Here is a 24,030-nt window from a genome sequence, read left to right as displayed (position 1 = left end):
GCATTTTTTTTTTTTTCCAGCCCATGAGTAAATACTTACCAAAAGCTGAGTGTAATCTTATGTGAAACTCTGTAAAGAGAATTATGAGGCTATTCTCCTAAGGTTTAAACAGATGTTGAAAATAATCAATTGCACGTTTTAAAGTGGTCAGTCGGTCTACACGCTTTTCGTTCAGAGGAAACCTCAAAGGATAGGCACATTCTGCATGTGCAAAAACATCGACCAGTCCAGCTAATTACCAGTGTATGATTTAGAGTCACTTGCATTCCTTGCAGAGTATAATCTTGAGCACTTGCCAAAGTATGATAAATAACCAGAAGCAGAAATTGATTGTTGCCAGTCAGATAATTAATATGATTTCGTATATGGAGAAAGACCATGACTGGAAATAGTCATTAACCTATTTAGTCAATTTTTTTTAAATTACATGTTTTATTGATTTGTTGCAATTCCAAAAAACAAAGATATCTGTTGCTATGCGTTTGTTGCCATGGACACAACATATTCTGCTTGTATCTTAATTGTTGTGGATTGCATGCAGATGTCATGGCTTCAGCTGTACATGGTGGATTGAAGCCAGCTGTTCTTGTAAAATTGTAACACCTGGCTTCAACTTACCATATTGAGGATTTTAGTTCTAATCTGATTTCTGAATGGAATTCATAATAATAGTGAGACAATCTCAAAAGCTCAGTGGACTGTATTCACATCCTCAAAATGATTAGCTGCTGAACTGCAAGGAAAAATAGAGCTAAGAAATAACAGCTTCCCTCTCACCTATCTTAAACTATTTTTCACCCTGCAGCACTTCAAGATGACACCTCTTGCTGCAACTAAAAATGGTCTACATTACTCTGGTACCTCACTGTGAATGAGTTTAGAAGTCACCTTACCTCGCCAGTCTCCTTCATAGATACTCTTTACTCTGTATGACTGGTTTACAGTACATAGGAAGGTACCCTTCAACATCTATGATAATGTAACTAATATTATTATTTTGTTGTATAAGTCATTGTTTTGCTGCCATATCATATCATAACCGTTGTGAAAAACCTCAATGTGTAAACATTGTGCATTCATTTTTTGACCTGCCATTTGCTGTAGCAAGCCCTGCAGTATCCAAAGCCTGCAGCTTTTCTACCTGACCTTGGTAACAGCCTTGCAAATAGAGCAGGCATGTCATGATGTTTGTTTATGAGTCTGGATCACTGCCTTCACCATGGCGCTTGACACACTGTATCTCAGTCAACAGCTCCTGTAGCCTACTGTTGTGAAGTAATTAAGGAGCAAATGGCTTGTGCAGCTGAGAGTCATAAATGTAATTGTGATGCCTTTGTGTTTGACACTGAGCCACTTCCTTCACTCTCATTTGTTGATTTGACAAAGAAACAAGCACTTGGTGTCTGTCCCCGGGAAGAAATAAAAATACAAAGCAGAAATGAATAGATTGCTTGTGATGTAGACTGTGGGGAGTCTGGGGATTCATTTATTTTTGTTGGGTGGGGTGGTAAATAACAGTATTGGTATTTTAAGTCTTTATTCAATTTTGCTTTCTGAGAAAGCTTCTTTATTGCTGTTAATGAACGAAAATGTCACAGCATATTAAACAACTGTCTTGTGAATGTGTTGAAGATACCCGTTAGCCTACAGTGTAAGGTTAGGGAGAAATAATCAGTTCCCATAGCCTTTTGTTATTAACATAACAGTGTATTCAATTAAATGTTACACTATATCCCCCCATAAGCTATGAATGAATTAGATGTGTTACATATCCTCCAGTAGTGACAAGTTGATAATACTGATATCTTAATGGCAGTAAAGTATCCACTGCATTATTGTTTACTTAAAGACTGCCTCACTTTATACAACATTGGCTGCCTTCCCATTGAAATTGTGGATTTTTCTGCTGGAGCCAGGAGAGGTAATATGTTTTCAAGGCTATAATTCTTACAGAATATCTGATGAGTCTTGCTGAGTTTCCCTTTTTTTAATGGAGGAGGAAGTTGAGGATAGCACGTCATGACTGCAGACAGCGTTTACTTTTTCTTGGCTCTGCTTCTTGAGTTTCCGTATTTCTACGTATTTCTACGTGTTTACGTAGTTCTCCGTATTCTCCAGTTCCCACTGGGAATTTCATATTCATGTAGGTAGCCTGGCATCCTTCCCATAAACTATGACAATGCACTTATAAAAGATAGGGATTAAAAGTTTTGGTATTTCTTTTTTTTCCTTGCACAGGGTTAGTAGAATCATATTTGTAAGACATGCCTTCTAAGGTGTTATGCAAGTGTGCAGATATCTTTGCTGAACAGAGTACAGCAGAATCATATAGGCAAATGTGTGAATTATCAGATGAAACCCTGTGAAGATCCTTCATTGTTACTGTAATGTTCTCCAATGCTGTTTTAACAGATTAAATAAGACACAAACCTTTGACTCAGTAGATATACTAAGCATTCTTTCTTTCTTTCTTTCTTTCTTTCTTTCTTTCTTTCTTTCCTTCTTTTGGGTAAAAATCTGTTGCTGTATTTCTCTAATCAGAAGTAACTTGCTGTTTCTTGCCTTATAGCTACAGTATAAGATAATTTTCTATACTATCAACAAGATGGAAAGGTTAAGGTCAGTAAAGGTGTCTTTAAACTGAGCGATTGCGATGATTCCTGCCAAGGGGATTGGTCACTCTTGAGTGAAGTCTTTCAGAAAGTGTTTTTATGGACCATTATGGTCTTCAGATAATTAACAAATCCAATTTAAGGACCTGGATAAAGTAAGGAGGGAATACAGAAGGTATTCAGTCGCTCATGATATTCCCTGATAACATTACTGATTTCCATGCATTTTACAATTTAAAACCATTACCAGTGTTTTATTTTTGTATTTTTATTTGAATACAACAATGATTACTGTTAAGTACAGCTCATTTAGTAATGAATCAGTCTGGTAGAACCTTACAATAATTGTTTACAGAATCTTTTTAAGATGGTTGCTGTAGCAACACTTACACTGATGGTTCTTGCAAGACATTGTAATTCATAGAGTGATATTAGGAACACAAATCCTTTGTTCAGGATCAGAATATGCTTTGTAGTTACTTATGGATGACATCACTGCAGAGCAAAAGTCCTTACTGTAGCTGTATTACAACAAATTAACTACACTACACCTGACATTTCTTAGATAAGCATTCCTTTCAGAAAGCTTACCTTTGTTGGAAATAGCTCAAGGTCTATCTCAATCAGACAAGTAATGAATGAGCCTCACTAATTGCATGTCTGGCGACACATTGAGGTCATTCTTCTTTTTTCCCCTTTGACTCTGGTGATAGGTAGAACATATGTGGTATCCCTTTATTTAGTTTGATTTTTACATTTAAAAAAATCACGATTGCATAAATTACTTATAGATGTCAAAATCACTTACAGACTCTTATGTGGCTGCATGAAGTTAAGCATTCAGTTATTCTTTGTATGTATGTTTGTATCACTCCTCCCTCCCATAGCAAGAGGATTCCGCTACTAAGAAATGCCTTTAGTAAGGAGATTTAAAGAGTTGTGTCTTTCAGGATAAACTGCACTTGAAAAAAAAAAGCGAAAGGAGCTTGTGATAACTTTTTTTTTTTCTTTTTCGATTGACAGTGCCAGCTTTCCAAAAATATCTGAGGAGCAACCCATTTCTGTATGTGGTGTGATGTCTGTACGAATGAAATGCCTGTTGGTTCTGAAAGGCTGAGACCGCACTGACAGTGCCTCTGCACAGATGCAGTATTGCATATATCACACTAGAAGGACTGCAGGTTTACTGTGTTTCCTATCTGTAAATCTAATCAGTTCAAATCCATTTCACTCCCACTGGAGTGCTGAGCATTCGAGCATCCAGCCATGCATGAATGCATTACATGCACCTCAAACATCATGAAGTTACATCCTGTGGGAATGGCTGAAAAAGTAGTTTAATACTAATGCATATGCTTATAAATGCTTTGCTTCGTTTCACATTTACTAGCTGCTTCATTTCACATTAACTGATTTTGTTATTGCTTTGAATTGAATGTATTTGAGCGTTAACACTGAAAAGCAAGGCACATTATACTGTAGGTCCTGAGTTGTTTCTTTCTGCCTGTTATCTAATATATAGCTGTTATATAAGAACCATTTCCTTCCTATTGTTGTGAAATCCCATAATTCTAGGTAATTGGATCATCCAGGCCCAAGGCCATTCCTCATACTACTGCAGTCTGGTTTCTGTATGCATTTGCCAGTGTGCTGAGAAGTATCAGCAGCCTGATTGGATGGGGTAGTTGCTCATCAGTGTGCCCGTCATAGATTTACCACAGAATTGTGAAGTGGCAGCTCACAATTGAACATCTGTTTACGGGGACATCAAAGTGGCATGCTGGCTAGCTTTTTTATGACTCTGAGAAAGACAGGTATGTATTGTGATGAGATAAGTAGCTTTAAACAGTTTTCTATCAGCTGAAGACTATGACTCCTGTACTGTGATATTACAAATGGTAACCTTTATTACATTATCATAGAAAAATAGTTCAAGATAAATGGAAATTGTTTATGGTTTTATGAAACTGTACAGCAAATTGTATTTTTTTAAATCTTTACTGTACAGTGTTTGCTTTTTATCTGTTTGAATAGAAACAGAACTTAATAAATTCTGCATTGCTATCAAACTTTTTCAATAACCAATGTCTTACATATTTACAAATCAAACAGTACAAACAATGCATGAATAATTTATACAAATTGTACCAATTAGTCATTTTAGTTTCTGTTGATATTGCTCTTAAATGTATTTGTGAAATAATTGGGAGGTTTAACTGGCTGTGCTAATTGACATTAAATAAACCATACATTTCTGTATCAGAGGGGACCCTGATTGTTACATAGTTGTAGGTGGCGAAGAAAACAAAATTAGTTGCTAACAAATGACTTTATATTCTAATAAAGTACAGATGTATTTGGATGAGCTGGTCCTGCTGTGGGAGCTGCAGTAATTATTAGGTGGTTACTGGTATCTGGGTTGGAAAGTAATTGGATAACAAAAAGTGTTTGTGGAAGTGATCCAAGAAGTTTTGACAAGAAACATTTACTTGTTTTGTTTTATTTTTGTGCTTATCGTTGTCAAATAAATATTTCTCTTGGTTAGCCTATATATTGATGAAACAGCCTAGATCAGTTTATGAATATCAAATCTTATTTTCTCAAGTAATGCAATTTTAAAGACATTCTTTAATAACTCACATAGTTTTGTGAACCAGGCTCGGTATGTCCTCTTGTGTTATTAAATGTGTTTTTGGAGATATTATGTAAAAAAAATAAAATAAAAAATCCTATTTATCAGAAGACGAGATTGAACATTTGATTTCTGGTGTGCTAAAGTATCTTTGTTGAAAGACACCTGATACTTGGAACAACTTGCAAAATGTTTTTTTGGCAAATAAAAGTGGATTTTTGCAAAGAACATTGAAAACTGATTATTCAGTAGATTATACATGCTTGAAGTTTTGGACTTAATAATAATCCAGTAAGTTAAAATGTTATGTTTTTGTTATGATGCATATCATTGTTAATACAGCACAAAGCACAACATGATTGAAGTAGTGTAATTAGGATGCTGAGTCTAAAACATCAGCATTTCCTACTCAATCTTTTGAAAAATGTCCGGAACTGCAGGAATGAAACCGCTATCCTGATTTTATGAAAGTCCTCTCTATTGATCAAAACAGTATTTCAAGGCTAATTACTGGTAGATTTCCCAGCAACAGTACCTCAGGGACTATGTGATGAAGAGATAAAGATCTGTTTTTTACCACCTCAATTGTTCTCTCTTTTTTCAAATATTGATGTAGTTTTAGCAACCACCGTTTGGTGATCATCTTGTCATGGTCCATGTAGCAATCTGTAATAACTACTTTTGACAACCAATGAATCAGCTCACAGTTACTACTAAATGCTCCAGCAAGCAGCCAGCAAACACTGTTTCTGATATGATTCTTGGTGTTAGGCAATTGAAAGCAGCCTTTCTTTTTAAGAGCATTTCCCTTCATTGTATCAATTCTAAAGACAAAAGAGGAGTGACACACTTTTAATAATTCTGATAATGAAACAGAGGCAGAACCCTCATAAAACTAGAAAAGCTCATCAAATAAAATGTATTTAATTGTTCACAGGTTAAGCATTACAACCATGAACCTATTTTTAGTCAAATATAATTTGGAGATATTATACCTAAAAAATGACCTGTACTTGACTGAAATAATGTGGTTTTGGTATTTGAAAGAGTATTTGAAAAAAAATAGGCAGCTAGCAAAGGAATAAAAAAGTGTTCTTTACATAACTGGTGCAGTTGTAAGTCTACAGTAGAAAAACAAGCCTTCTCCAAATTTAAATTGAGGCAGTGCAGTGCTAGAGGTGAGTAATGGTCCCTTGTTGATCATTTTCTATTTTTATATGCAGCTTCTATTTATGTTATTTCTTGGCTTTTGCTAAGCTTAATAGCTTGACTATGCTTTTGGTTAAAAAATTACTTCTGTTGTTACTGCACAAGGACTCGGTCATTATAGTGCTAGATCTTCAGTTAGCAGATTAGCTTGTTAGGGGTATTGGTTTGGACTTATTTAAGTGTTTGGCCTGGTTTTAAAAAAGTTAATAACACCTATTCAAAACTTACTCCAATGCCTTTTGAAAGACAGTTATCCCGTTTTATATGAGTATCACTGTGTGTTATCTCTGAAGCCAACCATTCACTAAATGCTAATTTTAGCTGCGTTCTCTCTGCCAGTTTCTTTCATTTGAATAGGGCTAGATACTGTGAGCCAGCAAGAGATGTCTCCAGGGAAATTGCTGTAAGATTTTCGTGGGATCTAATCAACTCGGTAATACATTATGATCTTCATTTGCATACCAAAGAATATAGTGGGAGTTGATGTGTTTTCTTTAACAGATGCTGTTCATGGAATTCATGTTATGTCATAAGGCTACAATTGTGTCATTTTTAATTTAAGGAAATACTCGCTATTAAAATGTACACAATGTGTGGGATCTTTTTAAAGTAAGCTACAGTCCAGTCTTTTGCGAAATGTATAATCAACGCATCATGTTTCCTAAAACAAATAGAAAACACCAATTGCCTAAATCACCACCCTAACTGTCTATGGGACAGCTGGGTTACTGTTTCTAATAGGGTAGCCCTGAAAGGCTGGCTGCACCATTTTCTCATCTGTCCATTGTGTGCTTTTTATATGACTCCGGTGCCCTCCAGTGCCCTCTGGGTTTGTTTCTGCTGTCTGTTAGCTACAGCTGGTTGGCATGCTCCATTTAGTAGAATTACAGTAGGCAGAATATGTGTAATGCAGATTTGAGAATGAGAAGATAAAGAACGGGTTTATATGACTTAAACATGATTCCTGTACAAGAGATCTATTTGTAATGTATAAAATTAATTAAAAAAAAAAAAAACAATTCCTGCAGCATCCGTATTGGCAATGCTTCACTGCTTTCACACTTCTCTGATTCTCAAACTGCCCGGAGCTGAATTCAAGCAGGAGCAGGCTGGTATAGTATATTCTATATGGCTGCCTGGAGCCATGGCAGGTTGTACAGAAAATGGCGTGGAAGACATTTACCTCAGTATTCATTGCAGCAGCACAGAATACCCACAGGAACACCACGTAACGGCTAGTTTGATCGAAAGACAAGGCAAAGCCAACATTTACAACATCTTTCTTTTTTTATCCAATTTTTTATATTTAATTCAGGTTCTTTGGTTTAAAAAAAAAAAAAATACAACTAGCAAAAAAATAAATAACACTGGCCCTTCTTGATTGAATCTGCAGAGTTTTGAATACCCAGTATGACAGAATTACAGTAATGTACAGTGTACAAAAACATGTGGACTCCAATCTCTTTAAAAATCACACATGTGCTTGTAAAGTAAAGCAATCTCTGCTGTTAAAGGTTGCTCAGTGGACCATCAACGAGTGGTCTTTATAGAAAAGGTGGTCCCACCATACAGTAATAATGATTGAAAATAATAAGCATCCTTTCAAAGTGGTCCTTCTGTACAGGTGGTCTATAATGTAGGTTTAACATTACTGCATATGCTTAGGACTGTTTTAAGACGGATGTTTTGCGAGGCCTGTCTGGCGTGTCACGTCCAATTTATTTTCACATGCGCTGTTTATTTTACATGTGCTGTCTAAAAGTATTTTTTCAATGTAAAACATGTTTAAAAGGCACTGAAAATCAATAGGACACTCAGTACTGCATCTCCAGCAAGCCTCACCCATTGTTCGCTGTATTTTTCACATTCCTCTTCATAGTCGTGCATACTGATAAATCATCTCCTGATCATTTGTTTTATCACCAAACTCCTCAATAATGCGATCCGAGTCTTTATTACTTTATTACTATAATAGCTCAAAGAATTCTGCAAATGCCTGTAATATTCTTTGAGCTCTGGATGCGGAAGCAGCTATCTTCTTTGTTTGTGCCCGTGTTATCTCTGTGACGCAGATATGCCCCCTTTTTTTCGCTTTCTCTCGGCTCCTATCGGTCTCACTCGACCATTGAAAGGTTTTCTCGGCTTGTTCTGGAGAAAAACGACTAGAGACCTGTGCTTGTCTTTTTGATGATGTCGGACAGGGTCCGACATCGGACTGGAAAGGCAAAATTGGAATTGTGACCTCATAGGGTTAAATTACACTTTTGGGAGTAGTAGTGTTAAAACACACATGTCAGCACTGATCCAGCATACTGCACATGTTTTTACTGAGGACTCATCAGGGAGATGGGAAGTTTGGAATGCACTTCAGCAGAGCAAGAACAGTGAAGTTATTTAGACTCATGATTTATGAGGAATCGTTTGGGATGCATTTAGAGGTTTTCACTGCCTTGAGTCCTGGCTGTGTAGAAGATAACACAGTGTTCTTTGTTCTGTGCTGTGAGAAATGGATGGTAACCATTTCCCCCCCCATACATTATGTTATCTTTGATTTAGCTTCAGGTGTTGTCTTCATAAACCCATGCAGTATCTTAAAAATAAATAAATAAATAAATAAATGTCCATAAACAACATTTATTTTATCAGAGTTAAGAAAATAGAAGGTTTGTAAAAGATGTGTTGCTAAGGGTTACCCTCCTGGTTGTTCTTATTGGTATTCCCAGGGGCTGCTCATGTGGCAGCTTGCACACCAATGCTGCCCTAAAATCTCATTATGACTACTCACTCTGTTGTAAGTAGGTACCGGGATGTGTCTAGGCTGATTATTTCTATTGTATTCAGTAACTGCATCAGCTGGTTTTCTTTGTGTAATCATGGAAGCAGATATATGGTTTATTACATTCTGCCTTTTGACATTGACTTTTATATGTGTTTACTAAAAGTAAAAAGTCTTTGTTTATATTTTAATGGCTTTTCAACTGCTTGTTAGGACTGTTAGCTTTTATACAATATTAGAAGCTCTTTCTTTTCTCAATATATGCCAACAAGCTCTCATAACTTGCAATTTTTTAAGTAATCAGGCTTTCCTTGAATGTCATAAGTATTTTCCACATATAGTAAACAGTGAATACATTTGTAGACACTGTGACTCATTTGGGTGAGTTATTGCTTGCTTTAAATGTATTACCAGCATTCAGATAATGTGGGAGTAGGCTGTAACTTTCTTTAAATGGTAGTGCCTATGTCTCCTGGTCTTGATATCCCAGTATCAGATGAGTGATTGTAAAAGAAACAGATTGTATCTACTAATGAATGGTAGTCATTACAATTGATCTGAACTTGAGAACACATGACACTGCATAAGACGATGAATATGAAACGTCTTGAGTAACTCAAAGGAAAGCAGATGTACAATATATATTTTGCAGTTACATTTGATTTCTGCAATCAAACAAACACAAGCAAGTGAAACAAAGTACCCAATCATTAGATTTAAAGTATCCTTTGTAACATTTCAAATCCCAATTAAAAAACTTTTCAAATTTCTACAATTGCTACAGTTACTATTATTTCAGGTCCAGGATCTTGAAGGAAAAGCATTAGAAAAGCAAAAGTAAAATTATTTAAAAAAAAAAAAAAAACTCTAGTGTTGCCATAGTATAATAAAGACCAGACATATAAAAGTGATTACAATATATTCTAATGGAGTGTTTCGGTTACATATGTATGCTTAAGATTGTAATTGTTATGAAATTTACTTTCCTTTTTAAAACTAAAAAGAACTGTTTAGTTACAGTTTAAAAGATTAGTTCTGGTACTGTTTCCCCTTGACTCAATGTTATCTGGCTAGAACACTGTAAGCAGTTCAACACTAGTGTTGGATCGGTGCTCCGTGAAGCTTAGGTTTTGCGGATATACAGAAAAAATGTAAATGATATCCAGAAGTTTTGAATTTTTGGAAGAATGTTATAAAACACAAATATTTACAGTACTGTATGGACTACTGAAGTCTAGTCATATTACTTTGTGGTTAGACAGTGTTTGGAAGCATATTTTTCTGTCTAAAATCAGTATGGTATTATCCTTTTTTTTTTTAAACAAGAACGGTAATACAATTGTAGTTTACCATATTGTTCATTTGAGAATATACTCATATCTATAATCCCTGAATCATAGGTAAAACTCTCTAAACCTTGTAGACAAACATCTAAACTAATACCTGGTAACCCCACTAATTACACTGATGAAGGCATTAGCTAAATAATTTAACATAGTTTCTTATAGGCGTAAAAGTCTTTGCTGACCAGCTATTGCAAGTGGGTGGTTTGTGCAATGCTGTTGTACGCATGTGCTTTGGCATGATTTGGCAGGCCTGAGTACACGTTTCATATTGTAATGGAAGGCTGGCGTGTGTGGGGTGATGTCACAGACCCAAAAGAAGACAGACACAGACAGCACTATGGTATGAAATGCGCTGATGTGCGTTTGTTACCAAATAAACGGTTTAAACAAACAGAACAAACAGAACAAACAAAACGGTGCGGTGGCCAAAACAAATAGACAAAAAAAAAACCCCAATAATCCACACATGTACTGTGCTGAGGTGGTTTAGCAACAGTAGCAATTGATATTTATATTCCATTTTAGATTTCCTCTCTCCTGTTCGCCATTCTCCTGCACCAATACATATACACCAACATTAACACGCCACATACGGCATAAAACACAAAAATACGCACAGGGGTGGGGCACCCCTCCACAACCATAGTTTAGCTTACCTTTGGGACACCACTTTAGCTTAGCTACGCCTGAAAGCTTACAATTAGCTAATGTTGTGAAGCTTTTTTATGTGGCGTACAAGAGACTAAACCCTTGAGACTTGAAGGGTTTTATACACCATCTGAAACAGATGGCTTGGCATGGTGAATCAGCTTCATTTAAACTGGTTTTGCTGTAGGCAATAGATATAAAACTAGATTTAATTTCACAACATCAACATAACTTAATAGAATCATCTATATATATATATATATCAATATATATATAGATATATATATATATATATATATATATACGTATATTACACATACAGTACCGATACTACATATTCTGAGCCAGAAGGTTTGAGAGCATGTCATATACAATGATTACTGACTTTATAGATTACAGATTGTAATAACACCATAGAGTAAAGAATGGTCAAGGAATGTACACTGCTTTATAAAAATACTATTTTAGTTTAAAATTAAGTGACAATAACATTTTATTTTGAAGTACCAGCATACTGCTGCAGTATATGAATGATAGTTGGTAAAATGCAACTGTGGTTATTTCATTTTCTTGAACTAATGTGCCCTCATTCCTTGCCAAAATGTAATTTATGTACTATTGCTTCCACTGCAAGACTCCAGTGGTTTAGATACTGCAGTAAGCAGAAGTGCTAAAGCAGGCTGTTTTTAGTTTATTTGATATGTTTAAACAAGCCTGTTGTTTGGCAGTGCAGCTGACTTGCAGGCTGCCAAGACAGGTTTTACAGAAGACAATATTTAACATTAACCCAGCCGACAATGATGTTTGATGTTCAGATACAGGTTGACAGATCTTCACAAAAGTCAAATAAACGATGCCCAACCTTAAATGGGTGAGCACACAAGTTTTCCTTTTAGTGATGCAAGTCTGTTGACTGGTTTTGGTGCCATACAAAATCTAGAAAAAAAACAAACAAACAAAAAACCAACGTCTTCACAGAACTGAAAAGTTTGCAATACAAACCCAGAGATAATGAGGTATACAGTAGCTGCCAAGCACCTTGTCTCAGCCAAGAAAGGATAAATGTCATTGTCTTTGTGCTTTTATCATGCTACTCAAGCCTTGTCAAGGTTTAATAAATGAAAGAAAAATAAAATTGTATCCATAAATTGTGAAAGAGAGCTGTATACTGTTGATGTTTTCCCTTTTAAGAGTATTTTCCATGCTTCTGCTTTTATAAAGATTATATACAAATGATTTAGCGTACAGTACTGTATATGTAATATTTGGATACAGGATTCTGATTGTTGCTGTATGTATTCCGTTACTTGGTAGCCAGGTTATCCTTCCCAATCACGGAACTACATTTATGAACAGTACGTGGGAAGAGTCTGTACATTCTGTGTATGTACAAAGTAGTTTTTATTACAGTACACCATTATAGTAAATCCTTTTGTTATGTTACTTTACACATTGGGTTTTGTCAGTCTGGTTCTTGGGTTGTAATACAATATGTTGTAATTATGCCGGCCCTGGTAACTTAAATAGCAAATATCACATTCTCTATTGAAACATTTTCAGGCATCTGTCGGGTAGACATTTCCAGGCAAACCTTATGCTCTGGTTTTCCTGACCTCTGCCCTAAACTTCTGGTCGTAGAGGAAGCTATGAAATGTTTGAAGCATCAGATATCACATATGCACAAATTCATCCTTGGGTTTTACAGTGTTTTTAGGAAGCAGGATGTAACTGATGGTAATTAAACAGCTCATTAGAAAACATAGATATTATTATTTTAAAGGAAACATATGCCAGTAATAAATCTATTGTGTACACTACCATTAGGTAGAGTATGACCTTCCTTGCAACAGAGTCCTTCCTCATAAAAGTCCTTCTGAAATGCTCCTAGACTTATCTATGTGTGCTTTAAAGGGCAGTTTTGTTTGAGACCAGCATTAGATAGCTTGCTGCTGTTATGAAATTGTGAGTTTTTTCATTCTTTCTGCTTCAACATTAAAAATTTCAGGAAGTAGGGTTTTTTTTTTTTTTTTATTGATTTGAATGGCGTCGTATTAAGACTAGCCACTGTTTAGACAAAATGAACAGACCCCACTGTGTTTGAGTTTATGAGTTTGTCATTTGCATTCTGCTATGGTTCTTGAAATGTAAGCTGATTTGTGCTTCTCTGTCTCCTTGCAGGGCCTTTCAGAAACGATGGGATTAAAGCAGCTGATGTCTTACCTGTTCTAAAAGAAAAAGTGGCCTTTGTATCCGGTAAGTAAGCAATATGAAGTGATGCATCACATTAACAGGATTGTATAGATTAGCAGCAGTGGCTTTGTAGTGGAATCGTTTTGGAAACATACACAGCACAGAGGAGCAGTTCAAGACAGGACAATGTAGTGGGGTTTGGATACTTTGGAAATAAATGAAAAAAAAAAACAAAGTAAACATAAATAAAGACTGTAAATTGAAATGCCTTTATATATAATTAGCCTTAGCAGAGCTTTATGGGTAAATAGTTATTTCCACTAAAATGTAAGAACACAGTTCTCTGAGCTCTGTGATTCACTGCACTTCAGGCTAAATGTGTACATGGAGGTCAATATGATATGAGTTGAGTGGAAGGAATATTTGTTCCATATAATGTAAAGTAATCATATTTACTTAAAATGATGAAGAAACGCAACCTCTACAGAGTAGTCTAGAGAACTGTGACCTATGAAGACACACTTAGAATTCTCAGCTAACCCCTTTACAGTCTTTCGCAGTTTGGTGTTGGCTGTGGCTTAAGAGAGATTTTGAGATCTGTGTGTAAGGAGGACTGTTTTATTTTTCTGTTTGTGCTTTGGCTTGGTTTTAAACAATAATGCTCATATAAAATCACATCAGATTCAGGTAGCGATTTGTTTCATTGTTATATTTTAATACAATGCAGTGTACTAGCCTGGAACATGTTCAAAGAAGAAGGATTTTACAGATAACGACTGATGTTGGGCTTTTAGAAAAAGCTGACGTGTTCTCAAGAAGTGTCAGCAAGAATTTTTTTCATTGTGATTGCAGTTCATTTGTTCATTTTGAGATGTTTTTTAAGTGACTTGTCCCATAATTGTTTGGTTTGTATACATTTATTTGCCTTTTATGGAGAGGGACTGGAAAGCCCTAAAATGAACATACACTGCATATTTCAAGAGGTATGCCATAGTTCACAAACAACTCTTGTAACCATTGCATTGGAATCCTATTTAGAGATTAAAAGGTTTTTGCTAATACATTTGATTAACAGGATCTTGTTATTTCCTTAACACATTTTTAACCTCTGCAATATGTCCACTACAGGAGGCCGTGATAAAAGAGGTGGCTCGATCCTGACCTTCCCAGCAAGAAGTAACCATGACAGAATAAAACAGGAGGAGCTTAGAAGACTGGTAACATATTTGGCAAGTGTGCCAAGGTAAAAGCAAACAATCATGGTATTGTCAGCAGTGAAGTAGCTTTCAAATGCCCATTTAAGTTTTCAAGAAGAGTTTTAGACAGACACGCTTTATACGTTCGGCAAAACATATTCCAAATACCTGCTATATTCTGAATAAACTGTTGGCAGGCAAATTGAATGTAATGTTCCATTAGTATTCCACGTTTATATAAAAACTAAACTATTCAATAAAAAAAGCAATGGGGCACAGCAAATGTTTATTTGGAATAAGCTATTTGATTTGAATACTGAGTAACAATAATTCAAGTGGGTGCATGTAAACACAAAGTCAGTTTGAAGATATTAAGGTGTCCACGACAAACTGTAGAAACAGTTCCAAGTATTAAAAAAAAAAAAAAAAAAAACCAACAATCAGCTTTGTGTAATATGTTGATCTGATTTTTTCTGGACTGTGGTAAAACCCATTATATTGCACTGTTAAAAAGTTAATCCATCATTCTGACTAATCTAGAATATTTTTGCTCTCAGTGCTTATTAAATATGATATATAGATACAGTGCTGTACATTACTGTGAAATGAACATTGTGTATTGTATAATAATGGGGCTAAAGGATGGTAGAGTGAGCCATTGAGAATGAACAAATAGTGCTGAGTGTAGAGGGAGTTACAGTGTATAGTAGTCAGTTTTTTTATTTCATCTGTATATATGTTTGATAAAATGCAACTGAAATGACTATATATGATATATGTTTTTTATTTCATCATTTTTGTTTTTTATATCATAATTTCCTTGTTTGTATAACTTTTGTTAGCAGTTACAGTATCTCTTAAAATCCTGTTTTAGCCCTGGCATACATTTTAGAGTAACCACAGACATTTGTAATATTTCAAGGATCAGGACCTCCTGCAACATGGATGTAGATCATTTTGTCAGAGGCAGTTAAATCATAAATCAAGTATAGTTCAAGGAAAGTGTCCTGTTACACCATAAAGTAGCTACAAATGTGTGCATTTATGAAGCCTTTCAATGACAATGTAGAGAGGAAAAGTTATTAAATTATCATTAGAATTTTAAGTACTATGGGATAGATGTAAGGATACGCGCAAAGAAATTTGTGGGTGCAAATCCCCCATAATGCAGCCATAAATTGTGTTTAGCAGCTTTAAAGTCTGATTTTAGCAGCTTCTAAAAATGCTTAATATGTAAAGAATGGTGTTCACCTGGTGTTCTGCACCCGCTGTCAAATTTGCACTTTGCCATCTTGAATCCATTAAAATTGTATTAAAATGCATTCAAATGAAGAAAAGAGCATGGAATTGGGCGGGATCTCGATACTAAGCTGACAGAAACGTTGTAATGAGATGTAAGGATTTTGCCATGCACCTAGGCAATTGCTGACCTTTCAAAAACTTTACACCTCTTTTTACGAGGTTCACACCATTATAGAAGCAAACCATTATATACAGCTATAAGAGCTATGTAAGAGCTGTATAAAAGCACACGCATGCAGAGACCTGTCATTGGCTTCAGGATGGCTGCTGTGGTGTACTTCCTGTTGTTAAGGAGAGGCAGGAACATGTTCTGAGGAAGGGCAAGATGAAGAAGACCCTGCATATTCAATCCCAGGGTCACTTTGTTTGGGATGCCGGAGAATGCGGTGCTAAAGCATTATTTTCTCACTCCAAAGGTCATCCTAGACCTAATAGCTGAATTGAGGGATGAGCTAGACCCCCACGTCAATCTAGGGACTGCTATCCCTGCACATCCCTACTTAACCTCTGGTTCCTTTCAGACCACAGTTGGATTGTCTGGAGGGATAGTCCAATCCACCTTTTCCAGAGTGCTAGGCAAATTTCTGGATGTCATGTTGAAAAGGGCAGGCCAATGCATATCATTTCCTAAGGATACTAGAATAACTGATGTTGGCTGAGGCTTTGCAAATAACTCCGTTCCATGTGACCTCAGCCGTAAGGACTATTAGCTCCTTCTCAAAAAACTTTTCTTTTCTTTTCTGTGAGCCAAGAGGACTTTGCTGCCCTGACATTTGTATTTTCTTGCTCCACAAATGTCATGCTCTCTGTACTGCTCTCTGTACTCCTAAATCCTTTACCTCTGGGCTGCAACTGCGGCCGCTAAATAGACTGATTCGCTCATTGAGACCATCATTATCATAAATGCGGATCACTATTTCTGCATGTGGAATAATTTGCATTGCTTTTACACTTACACATAATTGCCTGGCTGCAATGCAATTTGAATTTTGCATCCACAATTATTTGCACTGCATCTTTATTTACATCTACCCCTATTCGTAGTAATTCTTTGAAATTAAATATATATTTTCCTTTAGTGGGGAGTAGAAGTGGGACCTTAAATAACTCAAGCTATAATAACTCCTCAGAAAAGCCCTGGCGACAAATGTTTGATATTATAATTTGTGTGCTTCTCTTATTTCTGATCTTTATGTCATCTACTTAACATCTACTTTTTTTTATTTATTTTTTTTACTGTAACTTAGGTAGCATCTCTGAGTCATTATCCAACACAAGAGTGAATATTCCTGGCAACAGGATATAGTGAAAGTTTCTGTGTGTCCATACATATTTCACACGTATATTTTTAGCTTGACAACCACTGATCTTGTTGTACACATTTTTAACAGTATCAAAATCTAGGTCACAGTAAATGTTTGTTCTGGCCTGTGATTGGTTGGGCTAGTGAGTGCTCACATTTGTGACAAGTCCAAATGCCTTGGATGAAGGTCACTTTGACCTGTTTTTCCATGGAGCTACTGATGCCTGGATTATCTTCCATAAGGATGTTAATGTTTCTTAAATGTTTCTTAAATAACAACAAACACATAACAACAATCACACTGCTAATCGCTTCCAGCACAGAGATGCTCCTTTCTCATAAAAGCTGCAAGCAGGAGACACAAGACCTTTTTCTGTTCAAACCCCTGCTGTTTCTTTTAATAGTATTCTTATCATTTTTAAAGAGAAGCATATTACATTTTTTCAATAAAGCCTGTCAAAGGCAGTAAAAGTACCCCCCCCCCCCCCCCCCCCCCCCCAAGATAAAAACGTGGGAATGGATTTATGTTTTATCCAGGGAAGTAATATTTATTTATTGCTCTGGTTTTCTGTTACATACTGTATGAATTAATTTTTATGGACACATATAGGGCATACACCTACCTTAAAGCTAAAAGGAATGTATATATATATATATATATATATATATATATATATATATATATATATATATATATATATATATATATATATATATATATATATATATATATATATATTTAATCCAGTATGTGAAATAGACCAATAAAACATATACGTATAAAAACAGGAACATTATTCTCGTACAACAGTTCTAAAGGTGAGATCATTGAACGTAAATTGGTAGTAACATAATTGAATGAGTGGCTGATCCTTAATCCATTCAGGGAGAATGACAGGATTCAGTGCTGCTCAGTCAAGCATTGACCACTTTTGGCAGTGCGTCTGCAAAGTAAACTTCAAAGCTCTCTGTAATACAGAACAAAGGCTTGTTAATTGGAGTTTAAACAGCCACAAACACCAGGGTAAAGTAACATAAGAAGGCTGCAGATAGTTCCTCAGTCTGACCTTTCGTTGCTGAAACTAGAGAGGCTATTTTGCTAGTGAGAGAGGGGGAATGTCATACAATTTTCTTCTTGTCAACCCACTTAAAAAAAACAACAAAACACATACAAATTTGAATAGCTTTGCATACAATAGGGGGTCCTCTGTTATGAGCTGCTGGGTTTAGCATATTAACATCAGAAAGCGTACAAAAGTGAGAAATAAGAGTGTTGATTTGAAAAACATATATAGGAATGATCAACATGCAGCAATGAACAATAACCATATGTGAGGATTATGATGCCACAGTACAATAATTATAATGATACCACTTCTGAGATTTGAAACTAGGAGTTGTTTATTTTTAGAAGCATTTGTAAATCTTTCAGGACGTTCATCAAAATGGACCCTCTTCAGTACCATACCACAGCGTCTTTTTAGTGTTCACTGGAGTTCTCAAATCAGATTCCAGCATCAATAAAGAAGCACCCCAATCAAATTTCAGAGGTCTGAACCAGATGTATTGCCCACTGTAGACTCACTTGTTGAAATCTGACCCTTCTTTGCTGGAGCAGATTCTGTAGGAGCTGATTTATGTGCATTACTTATTTGAAAGCATCTCCAGTATCCTATTAAAGTGTTTTGCGGTTTAATGATATGTGCTACTACATGCAGCAAAGCTTTTCCTTTTTTTATTGGTGGGTGAAGGCCCTGCTCATATCAAATTATTACACCGTTTCTTGAAAATTGATGGAAGATTTCTAATTATTCCCAGCTGGGGGCGGGGCACGTATGTACATCGTACTTTTTACTTGAGAACCACTTGTTGAAACTTGGTTATGGCAATTGTCTGACTGTCTGGCTTTAGCTACCTGCATACAGTATGTCACACCCTTTTACACTTATAGTGAAACACTTATCCAATTGTGCTATGAACATACTTCCTGTGGAGTAACAGAAATACACTTTGGGATAAAAAACTGCTTGGGTCAAAAAGTTTACATATTATAATATTACCTCGCTTTTTTCCCCCCTTAGTTCAGAATCCCTGTCATTTTCAAGTTTGCTATAGACATGCATAATTGTTTTAAGTGGAAATGTTTATTTAACTTGTGGTAGAACCAAATGGAAACCAGAGTCTCCTAATTTTAATCCAACCATGCATTTCATTTAGTACAAGAGGAGCAGTGCCTCTTATTTTTCCTTAATATTTGTCCTTTTAAGTAATGTGGTTTGTTCAAATGTTTTTTTGTTGGCGCTAGGTGACCCACATATAATTGAAGATAGAAGAAGTTAAGAGGATAATATGGTTGCTTTTATTTTTAAAATAACTACACACTTATGTGGAAATTACAGTCATTGTATTCTGTGCAAATGTAGCCTTTAAGCAAAAGCAGATTTGGTTCATATTATTTCCAGCAATTGTACAGTGGTTCAGTAGGTCAAAGAAAGGACTAAACAAAGTATTAGTTATTTCATTTTTTTACAGTGAAAACAATGTTTGACAATAGCATTCTTAATTGTGCCTCTTTAAACCCTGCCCCAGTCAAAACTAATGGTCCCTTTCAAGGTGTTGACTGGAGGAAAGTAAATGATTGTAATCCAGGGTATATTTAGTCACACTAGTTGAAAGTTATGTAAGAGCTAGACTGTTTCTGTTAAAGGGTAGGGTTTTACACAGTACAGATTGGCTCAGGGACATTCAATGGCAAATCATCCATAAAGTTTGTTTTTGGCCCAGATATATTTAGATTGGCACTTGGGATCTCTCTGGAATCAAAAGTTTGAGAAGGACACTTGCAGCACAATGACAGATATTATGATTTAGTTTGATTCAAACAATTTTATACTGCAGTTACCTAATAACAGTGTTTTTCTGTTCACAGTGAAGATGTCTGCAAACGGGGTTTCACTGTAATTATCGACATGCGAGGCTCCAAGTGGGACCTAATCAAACCTCTCCTGAAAACTCTGCAAGAAGCTTTCCCCGCTGAGATTCATGTTGCACTTATTATCAAGCCAGACAATTTTTGGCAGAAACAAAAAACTAACTTTGGCAGTTCAAAGTTTATATTTGAGGTAAGAGTCAATGTAAAAGTTTCCTTTTGCTGTCTTCATGTTTAACATAATTTGTTTGGGTACTCTGTGTTGACTGTTACAGGATGATTACATGCCTAAATTAATAAGTGTAGAAATTCTCTGCAGGACAAACATTACGAAAACATTAATATTTAACAATCGCGTATGTTTTGACAGTTTATATGGCAGCCAACTGTCCTTCCGTGGTAGTTAAATATTTAACACTTTATCAATTTTTAAGTAATGTCTAAAGGAATTAAGGTTATTTGTGGTCTGTGACATTTTAAGTGTTGCATTTAGATTTGTTGTCCCCATCATGTCTAAAACTGTATGATTTCATTTTATGTTTAAATAACAATGATCTGAATCCAGCATATTATTATTTCACTAATGTTAACATGTAGTAATCTTGTATTAGAAATTAGGTTGACAGGCATTAGGTTGACTGCAGTTGCTGTTTGGTCTAGTTTCTCCTTGGCCTAGTACAGTAAATCACTTTCTGCTTCACCTCGACTCATTGAGTAAAGGTAGAGTGAAGCTAGGCACTGATCCTTTCCTCAAAGTACATGCTGTAGGAGCCTTTCCAATCTAATTCAGTTCTTCTAAAGTTCCTTTTTTAGAATTACACATGACCACCTCTACTGGGTATGAGAACATATTCAAATCTTACTTCAGATGTTTTGATGCTAAAAGCCATACTGTTGTGTTTTAATTAAGTTATAACACTGTACGTTATTTGCTTGGTTTCTAGACCAGTATGGTATCTGTTGAAGGCCTTACGAAGCTAGTTGACCCATCCCAGCTGACAGATGACTTTGACGGCTCCTTGGAGTACAACCACGATGAATGGATTGAGCTCCGAGGGTCCTTGGAAGAGTTCATCAGCAACGCGGTGCACTTGTTATCTCGCCTGGAAGATCTACAGGAAATTTTGGCCAAGAAGGAGTTTCCTGTGGATGTTGAAGGGTCAAGGAGACTTATCGATGAGCACACGCAGCTCAAGAAAAAGGTGATCAAGGCCCCGGTGGAGGAATTGGACCGGGAGGGTCAGAGGTTGCTGCAGTGCATTCGCTGTAGTGACGGCTTTTCTGGCAGGAACTGCATACCTGGCAGTGCAGACTTTCAGAGTGTTGTGCCAAAGATTGCCAGTCTCCTTGACAAACTGCACTCCACCAGACAGCACTTACATCAGATGTGGCATGTCAGGAAACTGAAACTTGATCAGTGCTTTCAGCTTCGACTTTTTGAACAAGATGCAGAGAAGGTAAGGCTTTAGCTGCAGTGTAGTTTAATGTTGCAATGGCCATTTGATGAAACCAGTTTTACCCACAAAGAGTTGATGATGATACTTTACATTATAAATACTTGATACTTTACATTATAGGGCTTCTGTTTTTCGATTTTTATTAATTTCATTTTTTGAGATTAAGATCTTTTTTTTCTGGGCTTTTGCTTTTTATATACTGTATGAAATTATTGTTTATGGTTACTTTCCTTTTTTTCTGTCACAAGATGTATAGCAACTTGACAGGTCTTGCACACTTCAGTTGTACCTTCTTTGCTGTCTTCCACAGTGAAATCCTTATGGTCATAGGTATATTCTTCTGGGGGTTTTGTGTGTTTAGGCATTTTTTTACATTTTACCGCAATCTGTTTTAAATTCCACAAGCATGTAAATACTACCTATAGTACTATAAATTAGCTTTAAATCTTGCGAGCAAGAATATCTCATTTTAAATTTTGCAAGCGTGTTACAATCCTCAACTACACTGGGATATATATATATATATATATATATATATATATATATATATATATATATATATATATATATATATAGAGCAGGTATTTTATTATTTTTTTTCACGGGGAAAGGGGTCAAGTCAACGTGAATTGAGTAACCATTTATTGGATATACACTAGTTAAATTTTTTGTATAGGGTGTTTTATTGTTTTTTATCATTTTAAACCAAAAATCAGAAGCCCTAATTATAATGATAAATTATTTAATTGTGTTAATAGAAGTAAAGTGGACCAATGGGAAATTATTTGGAAAATTCCATACTGTACCATGGAAAAATATGTACAGATTGGGAACATTTGTAATGCAGATTTACATTTTCATCTATGGCAACATTTGGTAAAGAAAACAATATACATTTGATCTGTGATAAAAAGAGAATAAAGTTTGTGGTAAAAAGTCAAAACCTACACTCATTAGTTAAAAGTAATATTTAGTTAAAGAAAGATTATGTTTATAAAATAACCAGTGAAGGAAAACAGCTCTGGATTCCAGTTATATAAATATTAACAAGGCATAATGCAAAACTAATTTCAGTCTAAAATTAAGTTTCAGATTGCAAAAACATTCACGAAACAAACCCAAACAAACCCATTTGAATAAGAAAAAAACTCAATCAGAATATCAGAATTTTGGTAGAGACAAGCACTTTTAGACTAAAACCAGGTTTTAATATTACTGTTTTTAACTTGAATGTTCTATATCTTTTCATGATATAATTATATTGTAATGGATACATCTAATAATAGATGTCCTGTCTCTATTTCTAAACTAATCCAATAGAGAAGGGGCTCCCTGAGCTTCTCTGAGTCTTTGTCTTTGTATTTCCCAGAATGGTGTACTTGTAGGACAAGAGCTCCCAAATTATAAATGAAGACCTAATTAAGATACATTCTCTAATTATTGGCAGTCCCTGAGGTGCCTGTTTGAGGATGAGCAAAGTTACGGTAGTTAATAGTTTTCCATGTGTAACGCATCTGTTGAGTGCAGTCTCACGTTTATTTCTGATCTTATGATACGTTTTACTTTCTGTGCCTTAAATTGTCTTTATAAAAGTAATGTATAGTATACTGTATATGATTAAAACAAAATGGTACATATAGTAAATTTTAACTAATGTGCCTCCTTGGATGTGGTTTATGGATTTTTTTAAAGCTATTACACTCATAAAGACCATCTCACCCTTTTTTCTTGTTTTGAGTTTGTACTACTTATAGGGAAAGAACCTCATTAATAATGTCTGTAAAAGGATGGGTTATATCTCGGCTCAGCCCAGACATGGCTAAAGAAGTCTTTTAGTCTCAGATAGTCCTCAGAGAACAGGCAGAAGTGTCAGGGTCCACCTCTTTGCAAATCAGACAAAGGCTTGTGGTTGCCAGGGAGGGTTATGGTTAGCACAAGTTATTACACAGGCCAGGTTTTAAAAATGTAATTTAATAAGCCTCTGGTGTAAAAAGTGTGCCTCATATTCTATTTTATGAGAGCAAATGTTAATTTCTTTAAAACCCTAGGCTGAGTTGTTTATCCTTGCCAAGTGGAATAAAATACTATAATCTCATTGCAACTTTTACAAACTCAAATAAAGCATTTTGTTTCTCAGAAAAGAGAGTACAGAAAGAATTTGTGTTGTCATCGATAACGACTTTGGTATACAGAGACATAGTCCAGACAGTTTTTTCTCTTGCACTTGAGAGAAATGTGTTTTCAACACAATACATTTTGAAAGGTTTCTTCACATGACATTTTAGTTTCTGCTGTGATAATCAGCTGGCATGTGGAATTAGTAAATATTTAATTGTGTACAAGCTTAGGTCTCGTTTGCTGGCTAAGCCACATAAGAAAGCTTGTCATTAGTTTTTTTTTTATTGCTAAAACTATATTGAATTTTTAATG

At 35.5% G+C, this 24,030-nt stretch overlaps 1 protein-coding gene across 1 annotated transcript in view; it reads left to right on the top strand.

Moving 5' to 3' along the window:
• LOC121323019 (kalirin-like) overlaps positions 1–24,030 on the top strand; it is a 159,909-nt gene that overhangs the window by 38,621 nt on the left and 97,258 nt on the right. Inside the window, exons 2-5 of the mRNA XM_041263737.1 lie at positions 13,402–13,476; positions 14,542–14,656; positions 20,144–20,336; positions 21,088–21,600. Of these exons, the coding sequence (XP_041119671.1) occupies positions 13,402–13,476; positions 14,542–14,656; positions 20,144–20,336; positions 21,088–21,600 (896 nt within the window). The remainder of the gene's footprint in view (positions 1–13,401; positions 13,477–14,541; positions 14,657–20,143; positions 20,337–21,087; positions 21,601–24,030) is intronic.

The sequence above is a fragment of the Polyodon spathula genome, chromosome 11 (genome assembly GCF_017654505.1).
Source record: "Polyodon spathula isolate WHYD16114869_AA chromosome 11, ASM1765450v1, whole genome shotgun sequence".
NCBI lineage: Eukaryota > Metazoa > Chordata > Actinopteri > Acipenseriformes > Polyodontidae > Polyodon > Polyodon spathula.
This window is presented reverse-complemented; position numbering and strand designations above follow the sequence as displayed.